Source organism: Sus scrofa, chromosome 15 (assembly GCF_000003025.6).
Source record: "Sus scrofa isolate TJ Tabasco breed Duroc chromosome 15, Sscrofa11.1, whole genome shotgun sequence".
NCBI classification, from domain to species: domain Eukaryota; kingdom Metazoa; phylum Chordata; class Mammalia; order Artiodactyla; family Suidae; genus Sus; species Sus scrofa.
Window position 1 is genome coordinate 27,307,294 of NC_010457.5, and position 24,172 is coordinate 27,331,465.

General features: G+C 40.6%; 1 protein-coding gene across 1 annotated transcript in view; it reads right to left on the reverse strand.

Annotated features, from left to right (window-relative positions):
- The window catches only part of CNTNAP5 (contactin associated protein like 5), an 865,036-nt gene that overhangs the window by 431,989 nt on the left and 408,875 nt on the right, over nt 1-24,172 (reverse strand). Inside the window, 2 exon segments of the mRNA XM_021075830.1 lie at nt 3,617-3,801; nt 18,992-19,195. Of these exon segments, the coding sequence (XP_020931489.1) occupies nt 3,617-3,801; nt 18,992-19,195 (389 nt within the window).

The following is a 24,172-nucleotide window of genomic DNA, read 5'->3' on the forward strand; positions in this document are numbered from 1 at the left end:
AAAGATTGGACATAGTTCCCTGTACTGTACAGGAGGACTTCCTTGCTTATCCATTCGAAATTCAATCTTGTGTGTGTTTTTTGTTTTTTTCAATCACTTGAACGAAATTGACAAAGGAGAGGGGTTGATATTCACAGTCTTCCTGTTTTCAGCAACTCAAAAACAAAACAAAACAAAACAAAAAACTACCTGGTATCTTGCCTTCTGACTCAGAGTGACACATTCTCTGTTAATGACCAGCTTATCTTATCCACAATATGTTAAACCAAGATTGGGAACAAAATAGAAGATTATTTTTTTTAAAGGGCTGCTTCTGCAGTATATGATGGAAGTTCCCAGGCTAGGGGGTGAATTGGAACTATGGCTCCCAGCCTATCCCACAGCCACAACAATGCCAGATCCGAGCCACATCTGTGAGCTACACCACAGCTCACGGCAACGCTAGATCCTTAGTCCACTGAGTGGGGCCAGGGATTGAACCCTTGTCTTCATGGATAGTATTTGGAATTGTTACCAATGAACCACAACAGAAACTCCAGAAAGAAATGATCTTTCTGACAGCTCAGGATAATGATGGGGAAAAACATCAAATTTGAAGCTCTCAATTGCTCGTGTCCGCCCCCCACACCCAAGCATGTCTCCCACTAATGATTGACATTGCCTAACAGGGTTTCCAACCATCTGTCCATCCACCCACTCCGTCCACCTACAGACAACTCTAAGCTCCAGAGGAACCTTCAGAGTAACAGCTCCAAAGAGTGGTTCTTAAATGCCAGTGTGCATCAGAGGCACGTGCAGTGTTGTTAGAAAAAGCAACTGAGCCCCTCCCAGAGTTTCTGATTCCAGAAGTTTGGATGGGACCTGCATGTTTTAATTTCTAACAAATTTTCAGAGGTGCCAATTGGGCTGGCCCTTGAAGCACAGGTTCAGAAGGACTCCTCTAAAACATAAGACTGGTCATGTCACTAAAATATCCTTCTGAGGCTCCGTTTCCCCCATAGTTCAATGTCCCTTCATCACCTGGGTCTCCCCTAATTCTTACATTTTATCTCATTAATCCCCTGCCACAAATGGTATGTTGATAAAGCTTTAAAATCTGGCTGTTTAAAATAGACTCACAGATACAGAAAACAAACTTATGGTTAAGAGAGGAGATGAAAGGGGGAGGGATAAATTAGATTCTGGGATTAACACTACTGTATATAAAATAAATAACCAACAAAGACTTACTTAACACAGGGAACTATACTCAATGTCTTAGAATAACCCATTATGAAAGAGAATAAAAAAAGAATATATATACATATATGGGGAGTTCCCGTCGTGGTGCAGCGGAAATGAATCCTAGTAGGAACCATGAGGTTGTGGGTTTGATTTCTGGCCTCGCTCAGTGGGTTAAGGATCCAGCATTGCCGTGAGCTGTGGTGGGTTGCAGATTCAGCTCAGATCTGGCATTTCTGTGGCTGTGGTGTGGGCCAGCAGAAACAGCTCCGATTGGACCCCTAGCCTGGGAACCTCCATATGCCACGGGTGTGGCCCTAAAAAAAAAAAAAAGACAAAATACATATGTGTATATATATGTATAACTGAATCACCTTGCTGTACACCTGCAACTAAGACAATATTGTAAATCAACTATATTTCAATAAAAATTAAAATAAAATATTACATGACACACACTGATACCCAGACACACAAACACCTCTGTATATGTATGTGTGTCTGAGCATACGCATGCATTCTAATGTTATTTTACTTATGTCAGCAATGTGTAGACAATTTACAGACACTAACAGAACATACCATAAAATTTATTATAAACCCCTTAAAACTGATTCTCATAAATGCTTTTGTTGACTTTTCACTGAATCCTTTTATGCTTAATTACATATGGTCTATGTCACATATTCTTAATTTTTCAAATGACCCTTTATAGATATAAAAGTTATTATTAACATCTAGCCTGGAGGAAACAGGCTTCAAGCCAGACTTGGCCTGCCAGCTATAGTCTGCCCATTCCTGCTCTAGACAATCAATAAAATAATAAATCAAAGCCTGACTTATAGTATTTGCCAATATCACTGGTGTAAATACCCCCACTGTGATGGATTTCAAACTATCACGTGGATGTCACTAAACATGGAATTGGGAAAAGGTGCACTTTAGCAATCCACTAGAGTGCATTTCAACCAGACAAATGCAAAAGAAGTAATATATCTCAAGCATATATAGATAGATGCATAGAGATACAGAGATAGATAATAAAATAATTAGGAAGCAATGGATTTATTATCTTTAAAATACTTTGATGAATTATAAGAACTATAAGTTTAATTTTTCATAATGGCTATATTTTCCAACCATCCTACAAAATTCCTGAAAATCTACCACCTGGGCTTTCTGAGACAGTACCAGCTGGCTCCAACACACTCCTGCCAGCCTGTTGTTTCAAATCCCATAGATCCTGGACCATGACATCTCATGCCCTGTGCCCTGCACGGTGCCCTCTCTGGCCTGGCCTACCTTTTTTGCCTTCCTCATCAAGCTAACCTCTTCTTTCCAGACCCTGTAGCATCATCTGCTGAGAGCTTACAAGGTTGAGGCAAGTGTACTCTGTTCTGCATCCTGTAGGGCCCAGGGCTGCTCTCCAAGGCAGCCCTTCACCTCCTTGTTCTGAAGTGGGTGTCTCAGGTATGACTCAGGTATTAGATTCTAATTGTCTCCAACTCAGAGATCCTGCTTTAGCCATCTACAATTTCTATTGCCTAGAAGAGACCCTGGTATACCATAGGGGCAAATTAAATTCTCCTTGTGCTAAATTACTAGCAAAGATGGGTAACTCTTGGCCACCAGTTTGCAAAACATTGTGCAGCTTTCTTTATATTACAGACTGGTGCATTTCATTGGGCCATTTCTACAAGAAAGTCCTTGTGTATTGGTCCAAAGTTTGCACAGGAAAGAAAATGAAAACCAGAGCCTATCTTGCAGATTTTATATTTCTTTGGATTATGTTTATAATTTCTTTTTATTTTATTGAGGCATACTTGACATATAACTTTCTTAATATAATTTCTATATTTTCTATTACCCCAGCTAACTGAAATTGCTTTTTGAAAGAAGAGCTACTGAATGCAACCAATAGACTAGACAGTGATAAAGGAAGGTTCCAAAAAAGAAAGAAGGAAGGGAGGGAAGGAGGCAGGAAGGAAGAGGGAGAGGGAGGGAGAGAGAAAGAAAAAGGAAGGAAGGAAGAGACAGGGAGGGAGGAAGGAAAGACAGAGCGAAAAAGAAGAGGGGAGGGAGGAAGAAGGGGAAAAAGGAAGGAAGAAAAGAGATTTTAAAAAGTAAAAAGGAGCCTCACTGATTTTCAAATGTACACAATTAAGGTGATGTCTTGTGAGTTGCTGGGTCACTGCAATATTGGCCAAGGTGTTTCCCCCAGGCTCATGGCTCAGGCTCCTCCATGGGCTCCTCCCTGCCAGGCTGCCTGGGTATAGATGGAGGTGAAGAGAAGTCCCAGAGTAAGATTTGTCAGGGCCTCGCACCTTCTCAGTTGCTCTTTTGCTTATGGATCCCAGGCAAGGGGCTTGGGGATCTGCAGAGACAGTCAACTCACCTCATAATCGATGTCCAAGGCGTCCGCCTCGCCCTTGGTACGGAAGTGCTGCGTGTGCTTGTCCACGGTGAAGTTCACCTGCTTGCCCACCCTCTCCAGGAGGACGGAGTGCCAGTGCTGGTCGTCCAGGAGGCTGCCCAGGGTGGCCGAGGGTGGGCTGCTGCTGAGCCGAGGTTTGCTGTCATCTGTGAAAGGGACAGGAAGACGGGATGGTGTCTGTGCCCAAGGGTGGCCTAAAACGCTGGAACATGCCGCAAGCAAGGCCAGCTCTCTGCATCCCCAGTTAAGATGATGCTCAGGCTACAGGCCCAGGAGTGTGTTGGGTGTGGGTGTGAGGCATGGGTGTGCGACCTTTCCCCACAGATTCCAGGACCCAATGCTCCATCAGATGGTGACACACCCCCTTCTAACCATGAAAGGACATGTTGTCAGGAGAACAACATAATTAGAGGAACTATACCCTACTGGCCACATGAATCATGTCAAAAACAGGAGTTAGAAAGAATGCGTGTTCGAGCATCTGAATGGCTCTTAGAAGAGAAAGTGAATCTTGAGTTGTGCTTTGGGGAGTGGATGCTGGGTGAGTACAGGGAAGAAGGCAGCACACTGAGTTCAGTACATCAGGGCAGAGGCAACGGTGAGAAAAAAATCCTTTCAGCCGCTGTTTTCAGAGGCCCCCTCTACAAACGGCACTCAGGTAGGGATTCCAGAGCCTCCAAGATGGATGCCCTACGGGGAAATTATCTGCATTTGATAAATTAGGAAATGAGGCCAGTGGAGGTTAGGCACCCCAAGGCGGAGGTGCAGCCAGGGTTCAAATCCAGGTTCACTGAATACTGTGGACTCCGACCATCACGACAAGGGTCATATGAACTGATTCAGCCTAAGCTCAGTGTGGAGGACACTCCTTGGAGGAGGGGAAAGTTTCAGGTGAGAGGAACTTTTTCAACCAAATCTGCCTGGTCTTCTCCTCTCTGTCCCTCTCCCAGTTTTCTGGAAATTCCTGTCTATGTCTTTCTGTTAAAAGGATTACAGTTTTGTTTGTTTTTTTTCCCCAGCAGAGTGGCTCAGACTTAGCAAAATGAACAGTTTCATGCAACTAATTTTACATATATATATATATATATATATAAAACCTTCCAATTTTTAATAGTTTGTGTATTCGGTCCCCTTAGTAACTGAAAACTAAATGTCTCTCCTTTCTCCTAAACTGTGTCTTGCCAGAACAGCCTGCTCTGTGGTGTGGCATTAAGGGGGCAGGTGCTGCCTTCTCCCCTGTAGGCTGCTCACTCCCACCTCCATTATGGCCCCCAGTCTCTGCTTCCTGCACAGAAGGAACAACACTTTCTTGCTTCATATGGGGAGGGGGTAGAGGCAGCCAAACTATGATAATGAAAAATAAGAGCAGATGAGTTCAGAGCTGATTTTATTTCCTTGATGTATTCACTGAAATATTTATTTGTTCCACACCTTCTGAATTCTTACAATGTGTCAAATTATGGAAATAAATTAATATTTTTCTTTTTCTTTCCCTTCCTCCCTTAGTTCTTTGTTCTCTTTCTATTTCTCTGCCTCCCTACTTTCCTTCCTATCTCTTTTCTTCCTTCCTTCATTCCTTCCTTCCTCCCCCTCCTTCCCTTCCATCCATAAAGAGTATTGATACTGGAGTTCCCATTGTGGCACAACAGAAATGAGTCTGACTAGGAACCATGAGGTTTTGGGTTCAATCCCTGGCCTCGCTCAGCAGGTTAAGGATCCAGTGTTGCCGTGAGCTGTGGTGTAGGTTGCAGATGCAGCCTGGATCTGACATTGCTGTGGCTGTGGGGTAGGCTGGCGGCTACAGGTCCGATTAGACCCCCTAGCCTGGGAACCTCCATATGCCACGGGTGCAGCCCTAAAAAGACAAAAAGACAATAAATAAATAAATAAAGTACTGATATCTACCTGTCTTGCTTACAGTGACAGATGATGTAAAAAGGAGATACAGCTAAAAGGCCCACTTCCCTCTCTGAAGGTTTTAATGTGGAGATTCAATAAATGAATTGATTAAAAGCCTGCTGATGGTATTAACAGCAGTTAATACAGGAGGCCAAGGAAATGCCAGGTAGGGAGCTGTGGAGACCAACTGACAGAGTGGTGCCAGGCCTGAAATTTGGCCAGAACAAGGGACACTGTTTCCTGGCCAGGAGAAGCAGGTACCAAGGCTGGAGTACAAGGGAACATTGTGGAGGGGTGCCACATAGCAGAGTCCATGACCACATGGGGCTGGCTTGTGCCACCCAGGACCCACGAGCTAGCATGGGCTCTGCTACAACTTGCGTTTTGCTTTTAAGAAATGGGAGCCATTGCTGAATTAATAAGTCAGGGATTACTGACTCAGACTAACATTTTAAGAAGGCTCTTTTGACAGCTGCAGGAGAATCTGATTAGAAGGCAAGGCTGGCATAAACTGGCAATAGTCTGGGTGGAGAATGAGGGGCTCAGGGAACAAGACCACAGAAGGATGAAGTCCAAGTGCTGACGGGGTGTTAACATGTGGTGGCCTGGGATATCATCTGGATCATGGTGGGACACTTAGGAATGACTTAGGGCTTTTGCCTAAGGAAGTGGGTAAAAAGTGGTACCAGTCAAAACCAAAACACATGTTTCTGTCTCTCTCCCCCTCCACCTTCTGCACACACACACAGCTTTTATCTATATCATAGAACATGTTCGAGAGCTAATGATTGAAGGAAACCTAACACGCCTTATAAACTATGAGCTCTAGGTAATATAGTCAAATATGCTAAATATTAGGATTTTGCTTTAAATTTGATGTACATGTCCCTCTTTTTCCTTAAAAAGTAAAGAGCCATTTAACACTGATTTGTTAAGAGTAAGTCCAGGAGTTCCTCTGGTAGGGAAGCAAGTTAAGGATCCAGCATTGTCACTGCTGTGTTTGGTTTGATCCCTGGCCCCAGAACTTCTGTAAGCCAGGAGTGCAACTAAAAAAAGGAAAAAAAGAATACACACAAACATTATAGTTTTGAAAATATAAAGCCACTATAAGTAACAAAAAGGAAAAACAAGTAAAGGAATCTTTTCCCCCTCTTCATTTGTTCTTATGTGTTGTTTTGGGTAGACTTTAGTGGTATTTTGATTTCTTTAATAAAGCCGGTAGTAATGATTAAAATTAAATATTTTAATATTTTTCTCCACTATCATTTCTGCTTCAAAAGACAAATTTAATTATGAATAGGTCAAACTGACTGTATTTTGTACTTAACTTTTTGGATAAGGTAGTGAATCTTTCTTTTTTACTTTTGATTCCATCTCCCCCTCTTCCACATCCTTTATAGGCAATCACTGTTATTAATGCCTTGTTTCTCCTTACAAAAAAATAAAATGTAAACATAAGCAAACAAGCAAAAATGAGTACTCTTTATTTTCTCTCATTTAATTTTTTCCCTAATGGTGGAATACAAGGCACATTTTTCTGTACCCTTTCATCTTCATTTAACCTATCCTGAAAATTTTTTCCTATCAGTAAATAAAAAGCTTTTTATCCTTTTTTCCAGCTTCATAATATTCAATTGAATTACACACACACACACACACACACACACACACACAAATATATATGTGTGTGCGTGTATATATACATATTTTTTTTAAGAGCTACATATGGAATTTCCCAGGTTAGGGATCCAATCAGACCTGCAGCTGCTAGCCTACACCACAGCCACCGCAGCACTGGATCTGAGCCATCATCTGCAGCTGACGTCACAGTTCACAGCAACAGCAGATCCTTAACCCACCAAGCAAGGCCAGGGATTGAACTGACATCCTCACTGAGTCTACACGGGGTCCTTAACCCACAGATCCATAATGGGAACTCCAGAATGATAGATATTTTTAACCAGTTTCCCTCTGACAGATCTTTAGGTTTTCTATCTATTGCTGATAACTAAAACTGCTGACCATCTTTTATTTAGAAGTCATTCAGCATGAGGACAAGCATTTTATAGCATATATTCTCAGATGAGGAATTGGTGGTCAACGGTTTTCACTTTTGCACTTTTGACAGGCACTGCCAAGTTGTCTTACATAAAAGTTTTACCTATTCAAACTCCTAGTAGCAATTTCTGAGAGTGAATCTTATCCACAAGTTTCCTAAGAAAATATGTTCAAGCTTTTGGAATTTTTTTTTCTCTTTTTGCTTTTTAGGGCCGCACTCGCAACATATGGAGGTTCCCAGACAGGGGTCCAATCAGAGCTGTAGCCGCTGGCCTATGCCACAGCCACAGCAACTCCAGACCTGAGCCACATCTGTGGCCTACACCACAGCTCATGGCAATGCCAGATCTTTAACCCTTAACCCATGGAGTGAGGCCAGGAATTGAACCCGCAACCTCATGGTTCCTAGTTGAATTCATTTCCACTACACCACCATGGGAACTCCTGGAATTTTTAAGTAATAAAAAACTGTACACCTCAATGGTTTTAATAGGCCTTTGTCTTAATAGGAATGTGTTTGAAAATATTTTCATTTTCATTTCCTTTTTGGTGATATATCTTCTCATACCTCGTGCCTATTTTTCTATTAACTTTCTTATCAATGCGCATTTAGTCTCTTGTCTGTAATATAAATTGTGGCAATATCTGTTTGGTATTCTTTATTTTTCTTTTGGTTTGGCTTTTGTTTTCTTTTTTTTAAAAAAATTAATTTACCACTAACACATTTTTGTGCTGAAAAATCCATCACTTATTATTAGAGAAATGCAAAGCAAAACTACTATGAGGTACCACTTCACACCAGCCAGAATGGCCATCATTAGTAAATCCACAAATAGCAAATGCTGGAGGGGGTGTGGTGAAAAGGGAACCTTCCTACACTGTTGGTGGGAATGTAAGCTGGTTCAGCTACTATGGCAACAGTATGGAGGTACCTTAGAAATCTATACATAGAACTACCATATGACCCAGCAATCCCGCTCTTGGACATATATATCCAGACAAAACTTTCCTTAAAAAAGACACATGCACCTGCATGTTCATTGCAGCTCTATTCACAATAGCCAAGACATGGAAACAACCTAAATGTCCATCAACAAACGACTGGATTAAAAAGATGTAGTATATATACACAATGGAATACTACTCAACCATAAAAAAGAATAAAATAATGCCATTTGCAGCAACAGGGATGGAACTAGAGACTCTCATACTAAGTGAAGTAAGTCAGAAAGATAAAAACAAATACCATATGATATCACTTATATCTGCAATCTAATATATGGCAAAAATGAACCTCTCCACAGAAAAAAAATCATGGACTTGGAGAAGAGACTTGTGCTTGCCAAGGGGGAGGGGTAGGGAGTGGGGTGGATTGGGAGCTTGGTGTAATACATGCAAACTATTGCCTTTGGAATGGATTAACAATGAGATCCTGCTATGTGCACTGGGAACTATGTCTAGTCACTTATGATGGAGCATGATAATGTGAGAAAAAAGAATGTATACATGTATGTATAAATGGGTCACCATGCTGTACAGTAGGGAAAAAAAAACTGTATTGGGGAAATAACAATTAAAATTAAAAAAAATAAATTTTTAAATGAGAAAAAATGTTCAACATCACTGATTATTAGAGAAATGCAAATCAAAATTACTATGAGGTACCACCTTACACCACTCAGAATGGCCATCATTAATAAGTCCACAAATAACAAATGCAAGAGGGTGTGGAGAAAAGGGAACCTTCCTACATTGTTGGTGGGAATGTAAATTGGTACAACCACTATGGAAAACAGTATGGAGATATCTCAGAAAACTAAACATAGAACTACCATATGACCCAGCAATCCCACTCTTGGGCATATATCCAGACAAAAATTCCTTGAACATGCACCCATATATTCATCGCAGCACTATTCACAACAGTCAAGACAGGGAAACAACCTAAATGTTCATCAACAGATGGAAAGAATTAAGATGTGGTGTATAAGAGTTCCCATCGTGGTTCAGTGGCTAGCAAATCCGACTAGGAACCATGAGGTTGCGCGTTAGATCCCTGGCCTTGCTCAGTGGGTTAAGGATCTGCCACTGCCGTGACATGTGCTGTAGGTGCAGATGCCGCTCAGACCCTGCATTGCTGTGGCTCTGTCTAGGCCAGAGGCTACAGCTCCTATTAGACCCCCAGCCTGGGAACCTCCATATACTGCGGGCGTGGCCCTAGGAAAAAAAAAAAGACAAAAAAAAATGTAGTGTATAAACACAATGGAATACTACTCAGTCATAAAAAAGAACACGATAATGCCATTTGCAGCAACAGGGATGGAACTAGAGACTCTTATACTAAGTGAAATAAGTCAGAGAAAGACAAATATATCACTTATAGCTGGAATTTAATATATGCCACAAATGATCCTTTCCACAGAAAAGAAAATTATGGACTTAGAGAACAGACTTGTGGTTGCCAAGGGGGAGGGGCAACAAGTGGAATGGATTGGGAATCTGGGGTTAATACATGTAAACTATTGCCTTTGGAATGGATAAGCAATGAGATCCTGCTATATCTGGGAACTATATCTAGTCACTTGTGATGGAGCATGATGGAGATAATGTGAGAAAAAAAATATATATATATGTATATATATATGTATATATATGGCTGGGTCACTTTGCTGTACAGTAGAAAATTGATATAACACTGTAAACCAACTATAATGTAAAAAATAAAAATCATAAAAAAACTCTTTTTCTTTTACTTCATTTCATTTGGAATTTATTACTGTGTGTGATAGCAGGTACAGTTTCACCTTTGTTTTATATTTTTATGTAGCTACCTACTAGTTCCATGTTCACTATTTTAGAATCTCTACATGATTTGTTTATGTGAGTCAGGTGTATGACTTTCAAATACCATAAGAAATACTACTAAATTGGATGCACTGATTTGTTATATTCATTAGCTCAAGATTCTTCCGGTAGGTAGACCAAGGTCTTTAAAACATGGACTTTCTGATAGTAAATTTCCAAACTAGTGGCTGCCACCATAGTCTCCTTCATCCCCTGCCACCAGCATCACCACCATCTCAATGAACAGTAGGAAGCAGAGTCAGCATCCCAAACCTGGTTCTTAGCAAGATTGAAAGTCAGCTTTATTCTCCCATGTCCTAATCTTAGCTCGCAAGTTTTACAGCACTCATTCCATCCCATAATGCCACTCATAATTCTAAGACCTCAAAAGTAATAAAAGGTATAACTTCTTAAATAAAATGCAGCTACTTCTCTCTTACTGCATGTAATGAAATCATAAGCCTTAATTAATTCCCTTAACTTTTCATGCCAATTAGCTCATAAAATTTTCATGAATACTTAAAGCAATTTGCTAGTCTTTGTTCCAAAGAGAATTAATAGGGCCCCTTGTTTACATTTTTCATTTACTTCACCAATTTCTTAAACTGTCCAAACGTACTACAAAATGATATCCCATCCTACCAAATTACTGAAAAGACAGCTTTCAGTAAGTGCTGAACAACTTAAAAAAAAATGTTTGTAACTTTTTACCTAATAATCTACTTTCTGAATATCTATCCTAAGAAACAAAGTGAAACATGTGATATTTTCTTCAAAATGCCTAATAATTTAAAAATTGAAGGTAATAATCTAATCATTTGCAAAGAAATAGGAAATAAACCTTCGAATAAGCTTATATAGAATCACGAGATGGAATATTATGCATGCATCCAGATGATGTTTATAAAGTACTTCTTTCAAATGTGTACTCTGTGATAACTGCCATTTTTCATAAAATAGTTACTTTTAATAAAGGTGATATTTAATAACATACACCTTGATGATTTAAAAAATATAAAAGCAGGAGAAAAGTACCAGTGCAGAATAAATCACAATTATGGAAAAGAAAGAGGTAAGTACATGTGCAAATAAAATCCAAGAATGCATTTACTAAAATATTAACAGATTTTGATTTTTTTTATTTTCTTCCTATATTTCAGAGTGAGCATGAATATCATGATAATGAGGAAAATAAATAAACTTCATTAAAAACATAATCCTTCCCCTGCATAGCTGGTGCACTGAAAACTGTACAAGTGGTATGTAAATTTTGATTATCTCCTACACTACAATTTTCCCCAGCCTCCCCAAAGTATGTGGAGTTTCCAGGCCAGGGATCAGATCCAAGCTGCTGTTGTGGCCTATGCCACAGCTGCAATAACACTGGATCCTTTAAGCCACTGTGCCAGGCAAGGGATCAAACCTGTGTCCTGGCACTGCAGAGACGCTGGTAATCCCAATGCACCACAGCAGGAACTCCATAGGAATCTTTTTAATTAACAGAAAAATGGTACATATGAATGTATTTCATCCATCCTTTCCATTTATTATTCTATGCTAACACTTAGAAATCTAGTATTGAAACAAAGTGAGTGAAAGTTAGCCTGTTTGAACAACTGGATAAACAGGAAATTCTGCTATTCATCAAGCAGAATGTTTGAACTGTATATCTACTAAGTGTTAACCAGGAAGAAAGAAGAATGTTAGACTCAGAAAATATTCCATTCTGCCTAGAAATGTTCATTATAGGAATTACAAAAATTTCTAGTAATAAACTACATAACTAGAAATTACAAATTACCCAATAGCCCGTTGTGTCTCAGTGGGTTATGAACCCGACTAGTATCTATGAGGATATGGGTTCAATCCCTGGTCTTGCTCACTGGGTTAAGGATGCAGTGTTGCCCTGAGCTGTGGTATAAGTCACAGATGCAGCTCAGATCTGGCATTGCTGTGATTGTAGTGTACACCAGCAATTACAGCTCTGATTCGACCCCTAGCTACAGCTCTGATTCGACCCCTAGCGTGGGAATGCCATATGCCACAGGTGAAGCCATAAAAAGGAAAAAAAAAAAAAAGAAAAGAAAGGAAGGAATTACAATAAAAATGACCTTCTCAAAAGATTATCTAACTCTTTATCCTGTCATAAATATTTCAAGTTTTATCTCAGTGGCACTGTGGTTCAACTACTAGCTTACCTAATTTCCAATTTATTAAGGCAAGATAAAAATTCCTATGGGAAACTGTGTAGGATAAAGACAATAAAAATATTAATAAGCTATCTTTTAGGCCAGAAACACATTAGGAAAGAAAACAACTCATAACTAATTAAATAAAACGTTGTTTCCTTGTCATTTGAGATATATCTATTTATTTTTATTTATTTATTTTTTAATTTTTGGTTTTTTAGGGCTGTACCTGCAGCATACGGAAGTTCCCAGGCTAGGGGTATAATTGGAGCTGTAGTTTCTGGCCTACACCACAGCCAGCAACAAGGGATCCGAGCCAGGTCTGCAACCTACATCACAGCTCACAGCTCACGGCAACACCAGATGCTTAACCCACTGAGTGAGGCCAGGGATCAAACCGGTGTCCTCAAGGATGCTAGTCTAGTCAGATTTGTTACCACTGAACCACAATGGGAACTCAGATATATATCTAAAATGAAACAATGTAAATATTATTCAAGTATGGTGCCTAAGTGACGGCTCTCACAAAATAACAACATTAAATACATCTTACATAGTGTTTAGCACAAGTCCAGAAATGCAATAAACATTTCATAAACATGTAGAAGTTGGCTCATCAAAATGCTTGAAATTCAAAAAGCTAAAGGAAATGTTCATTTGACTCTGGAGAATGTGTGCCTGATGTCCCAGGATTTCTCAATAGAGCTGGTTATGCAATCAAGTGCTTTGACCCTGAACCCAACCCAGCGTTGGTTCCCCAGAGACAGTGTGCTCTGGAGTGTTTATGCTATTCTTGGACTCTCACTTTCCTAAAGCTGCCCTTATTGCACAGACTGGACTCTTGTAAGGATGAGTGACTTGCATGTACTACTGATGTTCTCTTCAGGTCTCACAGCAACTCCCTGTCATGTAATACCCCTGTTCTTTAATTCTCCCCACTGCGTGGATGGGTTTGTGCTGTGATATTTCCGCAGATGGAAAAATGGCCACAGATCATCCAAATGAGATGAGAAGAGGAATCTCTATTAAGTCCCCCTTATTGACTGAGAGAAGAACTGCTTTCCCATAAGTAGCTCCAGAAAAATCATTTTTCTACCCTAAGAAAGGAGTCAAAGGGGAAGGCCTAGTTCAACTGCAGCACCAAAATGAATTTTCCTGGAAATTTCCATTGTGGACCAGCAGGTTACAAACCCAACCAGTGTCTATGAGGGTGTTGGTTCGATTTCTGGCTTCTCTCAGTGGGCTAAGCATCCAGTGCTGCCATGAGCTGTGATGTAGGCCAGCAGCTGCAGCTCTGATTCCACCCCTAGCCTGGGAACCTCCATATGCCTCAGGTTCAGCCCTAAAAATACAAAAAAAAAAAAAAAATCTTACCAAGCCAGCCTCCATAGGGGTAACTAGGTAACAGGAATCAGAATGTCATCAAAGAGCATCACATGTAAAGAACCATTGCACAGGACCTCTGCAGCTGGCCATGGTTCTGAACCCCTGCACTCAGCCCCAATTCCTGATTTGTAGTCACAGGTTGGATAAGGACAACACACTGGAGAAACTAAAGGAAATGCTGTAGGAGTGTCCATCTCAGCAGGCAAGATAGACTCCTCCTTCATTGGTCCAGCAGCATTTTTCAGCCCATTAACTTAGAATTTTGGATTCCTTCTCCCTCCATCTCCTTCTCTCTCTCCCTGTTGCCCTCTTCCTCTGCCTGTCTTCTTCCTCCACCCCTTTCTTTCTGGATTCATTTCTTTTGGAAAAGAATTCATCATAGAGCGCATGAACTCTTTACATTTGAAAGATGTATGGCGACATGGAAAGAATATGAATTTTATATTATATGCAAAACTTTTTCATAAAGAGCTAAAGAAAACACTTGGAAAATATACCAGAATGTCAAATGAAGGATGACTTGTTTATAGGATTTTGAGTGATTCTTTTTTGTCTCTTCTTCATAATTACTTTTGTTTTTTCCTCAAGTGTTCTACAAAGGACCTATACTTTATAATCTGAAAATAATGGGTTAAAAAGTGGCAAATAGGAAGTTCCACGGTGGTCTAGTGGTTAAGGACTCAGTGTTGTCACTGCTGTGGCTCTGGTCACTGCTGGGGTGAGGGTTCAATCTTTGGCCTGGGAACTTTCAGCATGCCCCAAGCACAGTCCCCCAAAATTCAGTAAATATGACTAAATTTCTTTTTTGTCTTTTTAGGGCCACACCAGCAGCATATGGAGGTTCCCAGGCTAGGGTGCCTAATCGGAGCTGCACAGCAACGCAGGATCCACAGCAATGCAGGATCCAAGTTGCATCTGAGACCTACACCACAGCACATGGCAACGCTGTATCCTTAACCCATTGAGTGAGGTCAGGGATTGAACCCGCACCTTCATGGATACTAGTCAGGTTCATTAACCACTGAGCCATGATGGGAACTCCAAATGTGACTAAATTGTAAGAGTAGCTATAGTTACCAGCTGTGTGATTTGAACAAGTGATTTATCCTCTTCAGCCTAATATTCCACATGGGTAAGTTGGGGCTAACACATAAGTACTTACAGCCTGCTTTGCAGACCAGGTGGGCTCTGTACACTGCAGGAGTTCTGCATGGGTCAAAGCTTCATCACAGGAGAGATCGAGGACAGGCTCAAGCTGAGCAAGCCAAATGAGAATGATGTGTATCTGTTTCAGGCTCTGATAGGTGAGATGAAAACCCCTGCTTCCAAGGTACTCAATTTGCTTTGAGTACCTACTTCAGGCAAAGGCTCCTCGCTTCTGGCGCTACAGCCATGAACAAAGTGTTGCCTTGCCTTTGTGGAATCTGTTACAGAGTCTCTCTTGCGGGCAAATAAAAGCCACTATCATCCCCTTTTTCTCCTTAACTTAGTGCTTGCAGAGATCTACTGGCTACAGATGAGGGATGCAGAGCTAAAGAACTAATATCTGTCAATCTCGCTCTAGAGAAGGAACACAGACGTGTGTGTTGCTGAACAAGTATCCTTGGTGACTGCTTACCAGAGATAAGTACAGGCAACAGTCCTGGTAAACTGACGCAGATGGGTCAAATCCATAAGCAGATGAAAAGATGAAGAAATTCCCGTCTGCAGAATAGAGACTAAATGTATTTTTACTCCTGAATCACTCACTGAATGAGATTTTCCTTTATTGCCACCACATTTAAAATATAGGGCAGACAGAGAGGGGAAGGGAGTGGAATAGACAGGGAGTTTGGGGTTAGTAGGCACAAACTATTTCATTTAGAATGGATAAGCAACGAGGTCCTACTGTACAGCACAGGGAACTATATCCAATCTCTTGGGATAGAAAATGATGGAAGATAATATGAGAAAAATGTATATATACATATGACTGGGTCACCTTGCTGTACAGCAGAAATTGGCACAACATTGTAAATCAACTTTAATTTAAAAAATAAAAAAAATATATAGGGCAGATAGAATCTGGAAAGAGAGAATTATCCTTCCTTCTTTGTGTCACAGCTAGGACAGGCCTTCTGTATCTTTTTGTTTGTTTTGTCTTTTTGTCTCTTTTTAGGGCTGCACCCGTGGCATATGGAGTTTTCCAGGCTAGGGGTCTAATCGGAGCTGTAGCTGCCGGCCTTCGCTACAGCCACAGCAATGCCAGATACAAGCCACACCTGTGATCTACACCACATCTCATGGCAACATCAGATCCTTACCCACTGAGTGAGGCCAGGGATTGAACCCACAACCTCATTGTTCCTAGTTGGATTCGTTTCTGCTGCGCCACAGTGGGAACTCCTTCTGTATCTTACTCTATGCATTTCTTTCCAGAAAGACCAGCACAGCACAGGGTGGTGGACATTCAGATATGGTTTGCTGAATAATGAGTAATAGTAAGAGCTTCCATGTTGGGTACTTCACCGTGTTTATTTACTAACATGGAAACTCATTTTTACTATTTTTAGTTTCCATGTTCATGCTCTGCAAGATAGTTATTAATAAGCCCAGGTTAGATAACGAGTAAACTGGGGTTTGGAGGTTATGAACTTTCCCCATATAGACACCAAGTACATGTCTGCAGTGAAAATAAAATCTCTCTCATGACCACAGCTCTACCTCTCCCTCATGCTGGACTACGAGTGACACTGGTGTACATCACTGGTCGCACACGATGGGAAAGATAATGGCATTTCCCACACTGGAAACCCAGATGGTAGTAATGGGCACATTTAGTGTTACCTGCTTTACTACTGACGAGTAATAATAACTTTAACACCAACCCACAATGCTCCACTTTAACTGTGTGTGTTGGGGGAGGCAGTGCCATGGATTCATTCCATCTATTTTCCTTTCGTGAAAATTGAAAGCCAGTTAACAGACTTACATTTTTTTGCTGAATATTTTTATATGTCCACCCTTCATAGAATTCATTGATAAATTTCTTCCTTGGGTATTTTAACACAACCAATTTAGGTAGGAGCAAATCCTCTCACTGCCCTCCTCTGGGTGAGAACTCCCTTCTGCAGGAAAATCTACGTATTTTCTGTATATTTAATTTAGTGCATTAGATGTCAGTTGAACATGGCAGACTTGGAATCCAGAGGTTGTTCCGGCTCCTCCTGACAATATTCAGCACAGAGGCTCAGCACATGATTGTAAAAAAAGCCTCAAAATAAAGATCTACTGTGTGTGGCTTTGGAGGAGAGGTTGCAATATTCATTCCTATGTTTTTTTTCCTGATAATTAATAAAATAATTTATTACTGGGAGTTCCCATTGCAGCTCAGTGGTTAAAAACCCAAATAGTATCCATGGGGACATGGGTTCAATCCCTGGCAGTTGCGGTGAACTGTGGTGTAGGTCTCAGATACGGACTGGATCCCACGTTGCTGTGGCTGTGGTAGGCTGGCAGCTACAGCTCCAATTCAACCCCTAACCTGGGAACTTCCATATGCGTGGGTGCAATCTTATTACTAAATAATAATTACTAAATTACCAATTTTATCTGTGGTTTTTCCAGTCTTTCATGCAACTTGAGCTTATAAACTGAATTCCCCTGTGACATTTTTTTATTTGATGGTGAATACTGAATTGATAATTCTCTTCCATAAGTGTAATATCCACCCCCACCCAATACCAACAGACATCAAATTGGAGTCAGAGACTTATGCCTATAAAAAAAAAAAAGGTCATTTCTTGGAGTTTCCTGGTGGCCTAATGGTTAAAGGACCCGGCACTGTCACTGCTGTGATGCGGCCAAGAAAAAATAAAAGGAGGTCACTTTCTTTTTCATCAGCCTGACTCTTTGCCTTGGTTTGCTTTTCTAAAGCAAGCTTTTTGGCTTTGCCTTTGCATCTTTGGGAACTCCGCTCCCTGCCTTCTGTACTCGGCTCATACTCCCTTCAAAAGCACCTTTCACATAAAGGAGGCTGACCCTCACTCTTTCTTCCCCTGGGACAGGACTTTGATGACAAAGAAATGCAGACATGCCCATGGTGAGGCAGGCGTGATGGATGCCATCCCACAGCACGAGGCTGGAGTTCTAAACACACAGGAGGCAGGAGACTTTCTGCACTAGTGTAGCAGGTGGTGGCAAATCTATGGTTTCCCCCGGCACAGTCTGGACACTTAGAGAAAACAGTGTTTCCCTTAACAAAATGCAGGAATGCCACAAACTTAGATCTTCCATCCATACATATGATCCTTCGTTCCCCCACAAAAACCAAAAACAAAAACAAAAACAAATTTATAAATAACAATGATAATAGATTATGCGCAAGCCTCATTACAACATGTGTGTATGTGTCTGTTTAAACTTGCTCAGGTTAAGGTTTGTTACTAAAAAAGTGGAATGTGTAGATACAGCAATGAATCAATAGCAATTAGCTTATAGCTCTCTCTACCTGCCAAAATTCCCTTCTTTCAAAGAATGATATTTATGGCTTAATAATTTAAAAATATGGTACTTTTCTTTCCCAACCTCCATAAGGAAAATACGTCACTTAAACTGTGATCCAGGAACTTCCAACTGTTATGCTAGAATAAGGAACTGTGACCTGCTACAAAAAAGAGACCCCCAGGGGAGGGATAAGTTGGGAACTGGGAATTAATATATGCATACTGCTATACATAAAGTAGATAATCAACAAGGCCCTACCATATAGGAGAGGGAAATCTACTCAATATTCTGTAATAAGCTAGATGGGAAAAGAATCTGAAAGAGAATGGGTATGTGTATACGCATAACTGAGTCACTTTGCTGTATACCTGAATCTAACACAATATTGTAAACTAATTCTACTCCAACAAAATTGCTTCTAAAAAATGAGCTCCCATCACCCCATGCGCAGGAAAGGGGCGAAGCCTGACCCTACCCAAGTTGAGGTGCAGGGCAAGCCTGCCCTTTTGGAGCTCCAAGGTGATCTGGTCTCCACGTTGTCCTTCTCCGTGGAACAGGACCCCATCTCCCTGCATGCTCTTGAACTTCAGGGAGATCACATCTTTGAGCGTGCTCATCAGCTTCTGGTTGAACCGGTACAGAAGGGAGCTCCGGCCATCAAAGTCGGCAACATCTGATTCTGCGCACAGAGAAGGGGCAGAGAGAAATCAGTGCACTGCCTCATAGTCACGCTTTCTCCTTCCCATTGTAGTTGTTGTCCAGTTAATAAAAATGTCCCTAATATCTCTAGGGTACCAGCTTGATGGGAAACATATCAACTAGACCCAGTCTCGCTGGACTCAGTGGAATTATTAATTTACAACAACTGTCACACACTCAGTCAAAGTGAACTGATCACTAGCCTAGAAGTAAAACTTCTCATTAGTGACATGTCAGCTTTTGCTGGAGGGGACAGGGTGTGAACACCGCATGTAACTTCGTCAAACTCTACTGTGTCAGATGCCTGGTTGTAATTTCTCATGATTTATCCTCCTTATTAATTTGTTTCTGATAGTTGGAGCCACTTTACCCCACCATCTCAAGCTCAAGGTTAGAGATGAAACAGAGTTTATTATTTCAACTCTGACTGAATGGTACTGTCTTCCTAGACCTGCACTGAGAAGGATTCTGAGATTTCCTTTAGGTTTGATGGAAAGAATATGCAATAAAAGAAGACTTACTATTTAGACAGAAAGGACAAATATACTCCATCCTTATCCTACCCGCCTTATCTTGTGCTGATGATAGGTATCATTTTAGGTTTCATATACAAAAATCTTCATTCATTATTGTGAAAGCAAAAAAGAGAATGACTAGTAATCATGATCTAGAAAAGCTTACATAGTAGATGAGTTTAAACACATCTGAAAGTTATATGCCAAAAAGCTAATGGGGGTTCTACTTTTCTTCTTTCATGGACGCATAATTAACATACAACATCATATTAGTTTCAGGTGTACAACATAATTAGATATTTGCATATATTGTAAAATAATCACCATAAATAATGTAGTTAATGTTTGTGACCATATATAGTTATAGAATTTTTTTTCTTGTGATGAGAACATGTAAGATCTACTCTCTTAGCAACTTTCAAATATGAGGAGTCTCACTTTACCAAATAAGATACACAGATGACAAACAGGTGTCTGAAAGGATGCTCCACATCATGTATCATCAGGGAAATGCAAATTAAAACAGCAGTGAGATACTGGTGACTGATCAGAATGGACAGACTCTGGAGCACTGACACCACCAAATGCTGATGCGAATGTGAAGCAACAGGAACGCTCACACATTGCTAGTGGGAACGCAACACAGTACTGCCACTGTGAAACAGTTTGGCAGTTTCTTAAAAAACTAAGCATCCCCTTGCCATGCTATCCAGCATCCGAGTGCCTTGGTATTTACTCAAATGGCCTGAAAATGTATGTCCACACCAAGACCTGCACACAGATGTTTATAGAGCTTCATTCATAACTGGCAACTCATAGCAGCAACCAAGATCATCCTTCAGCAGGTGAAGGATAAACAGTGGGACATTAAGACTACATGATCCAGCACTAAAAAGAAATGAGCTATCACACCATGAAAAGAAATAAAGAAAAAAAAAAAGATTAACTGCATCTCACTTAATGAAAAAAGCCAATCTGAAAAGGTTCTGTATGAGTCCAACTATATGACATTCTAGAAAATGCAAAATTAAGGGACAGTAAAAAGATCAAGGGATGCCAGTGGTTTCGGGGAGGGATTAATGAACTGACAGAGCATAATGAACTTCTAGGGCATTGAAAATATTCTATCATACTATAATGATGGATACATGTTATATACATGTGGCTAAACTCACAGAATGTACAATATCAAAAGAGAATGAAAGCCAGGTACACCCACTTGACATTCTGAGCACAGAACTCTGAAATAGTGAATGGGCATTGTTTTAATATTAAAAAAATAGTAAACCATAATATAAACTATGGACTTGGGGTAATTATGATTTGTCAATGTGGGTCATCAATTGTAACAAATGTACCACTCTGATGAGGGATGCTGATAGTGAGGGAGGGGAACTTGCATTTGTACGGGCAGGGCAGGGAGTATGTGTAAAATCTGTACCTTCTTCTTAATTTTGCTGTGATTCTAATCCCAATAAAATAGCCTTTAAAAATAAGTTAATAGCGACTCTATTTAGGATGTGTTATTATAGGTTATTTTTAATTTTTGAAAATTTTGTCATCATGAAAACTTTTCCAAAAAATTGTATTACTCTTATAAAAGGGAAAAAAATCTAGGCTATTTAATTATAACTTTAAACAGATTCATTATATACCATGTTCTGTGGGTGGAATGGCAGTGAAAGGGGGTATGGAGGGGGTGAGATTATTATTTGAAATCAAGTACTCAGGAAAATTCAACTTTTTATATTTTTCACCAAGTAATTAAAATCCTCAGCCTGACATACACAGTGATAAATTAAGTGGGGGTTTTTTACTATTTTTTTTTTTGACCAATAAGCTCAAAACATCCTTTGGGAGAGCTGAAATTTTGAAATGAAAATAACAAATGAAAGTACTTTTCCTGTAATTAATTTTAAAATACCATTTCAGGAGTTCCCATGGTGCTTCAGTGGTAATGAACCTGACTAGTATCCATAAGGATGCAGATTTGATCCCTGGCTTGCTCACTGGGTTAAGGATCTGGCCTTGCCATGAGCTATAGTGTAGGTCACAGATGAAGCTCCGATCCCATTTTGCTATGGCTGTGGTGCAGGCCAGCAGCTACAGTTTTGATTCATCCTCTAGCCTGGAAACTTCCATATGCCATGGGTACAGCCCTAAAAAGATTAATTAATTAATTAATTAATTAATTAAAGTAAAATACCATTTCACAATATATTCTGATAAAGTGGTTCTAAATAAAAAGTTACTGATGACACAGTGGCCTAGATACAGAGAGTATTTTGTCAAACCTTCAGCTCTCCCCAGGCCACGCATCAATGCTCCTACCTCTATCATCTGGACCAGACTCCCCTAAACCAGAGGAAGTCACAGACAGAAAGCTAGCAACCACAGAGTAATGAGGACCATAATACAGATAAGATTGTGAATTTTAAACTGACTCTATCTGGGCAGCTCTACCTCTCTAAGCCTTGATTTCCTCAACTGTGAAAGAGGGGAATTGTCTCCTTCAGGGAAATCTGCTGTAAGCATTAAATATGCTCATCGTGTAAAGTGATAATACGAGAGTTCCCACTGTGGCACATGGAAACCAATCTGACTAGGAACCATGAGGTTGCAGGTTCGATCCCTGGCCTCACTCAGTGGGTTAAGGATCCAGCGTTGCCATGAGCTGTGGTCTAGGTCATAGACATGGCTCAGTTCTGGCATTGCTGTGGCTGTGGCATAGGCGGCAGCTGTAGCTCCAATTAGACCACTAGCCTGTGAAACTCCATATGCCACGGGTGCGTTCCTAAAAAGACAAAAGACAAAAAAATAAATGAAGTGATAATACATACACAGGGACACCATCATACATTATTTGTGTTACATCGGTAATAGGTAGTAGGGGTATTAAAAGTGTTTACAGGCTACACAGAGGACCTCGCACTACTCCCCTGTCCACTCTAGTGGCTGACACCCCACTTTCTCACCCAAAATAATGCTATTTCACTTTTTGATTCAATGGTTTACTGTCCAGGGGATGCAAGTTGGCCTCAGCTTCCTGCTCTGCCACATTTCAGCTTCTCGAACTCCATTTGACATTCTCCATGTGCAGGGTCTGCCCCTGTGTCTTGATACTCTCTTCTGATGCTCCCCCTCTGGGTTAGAAGCCAGATCCTTTGGGGCTTTAGTGCTAAGTAAGGAGACATGGTACATCCCACAGCCAACTGTGATACTCCTGTGCCATGTTGCAAGCTCAAAGAGAAGGGTGAGCCCAGTGCTACGGGAACAGTGTCAAGTTCAAACACTGTGTCTGACTTTGGAAGTGGAGCACATTCTGCCAAGAATAAGCACGGATTTGAGTTACTACTGATGGGGTGTGGGGGGCAGCAGGGTGCTGGGTCTGGTGGTCTTAGTCTGAAGCACCTAGAATTTTCCTTTCTCCACTCTTCGTGTTATCTGCTCTCTCCAATCCCAGCATTCTCGACCTGCATTTCAATCCCTCAGTTCTCTAGCTTATAATATAGTGACCTCATCGATGCTATAAAACGGCAGTGACGTGGGTGACTTTTAAGGAACACAGTTCCATCTTGCACCAGATCATAAGGAAACTGAGCCCATCAACTGGACAGGAAAAAAGAAAATATTGTTGAAGTCTCACACAGACATGAGATTCCACTCTGGTTTGACTACTTATGAGCTGGGGAACTTGAGGCAACTTTCTTGACTACTCTGAGCTTCAGTGCTCCTATCTGTGTAATAGACTGTGCTTCAAATCTTCACCACTGCAGCAATTCCTTTGCATTACTGATGGAAAGAGCAACGGGATGATATTGAATGGTGCAAAAAGTGTAGGGAAGTGTCCTCCTGGCAGATGAAGTATGTGATCATCTCAGAAGGTAGTTTTAAGGGCACCAGAAAAATAACTGACACAACTAAATATATCTTCTGCATTTCTCTCACAGCTTTTCTAAGCCACTTGGACAGATTTCTTCCTTTGGGTTAAGTAATCCCTTCTCTAGGGGAAAAAAAGAAACTCATTAGCATATTTTGCCAGATTTAACGTACTTCACAGCCTTGGGAGGTCCACATTTTTCCCCAGTTGTAACAAGGAGAAGCCCAAGCTTGGAAGATTATGTATCTTGCCCAAAGGCACACATACAGTAATGAGGTGTTTGACACGGAAGCCATACATATTTCCTCATTAGAAAATGGGGGAGTGGAGGGGCTGGGGTGAGGATTATAGGAGATGAACTCCTGGTACACAGGGAGCCTGTATGTGACTGTCCAGTGAGAGTCTGGCATGCCTGAGTGGGCATGAGTATGAGTGGGTGTGTAAGAAAGAAGACTCCAGCTCTTTTCTACTTAATTCTTTTTTTGGATGATGACACTTTACCTTTGAAGATGTTTAAAAAAATAAAAATTTATAAATAGATGATCATCTTGATTATGTAAAA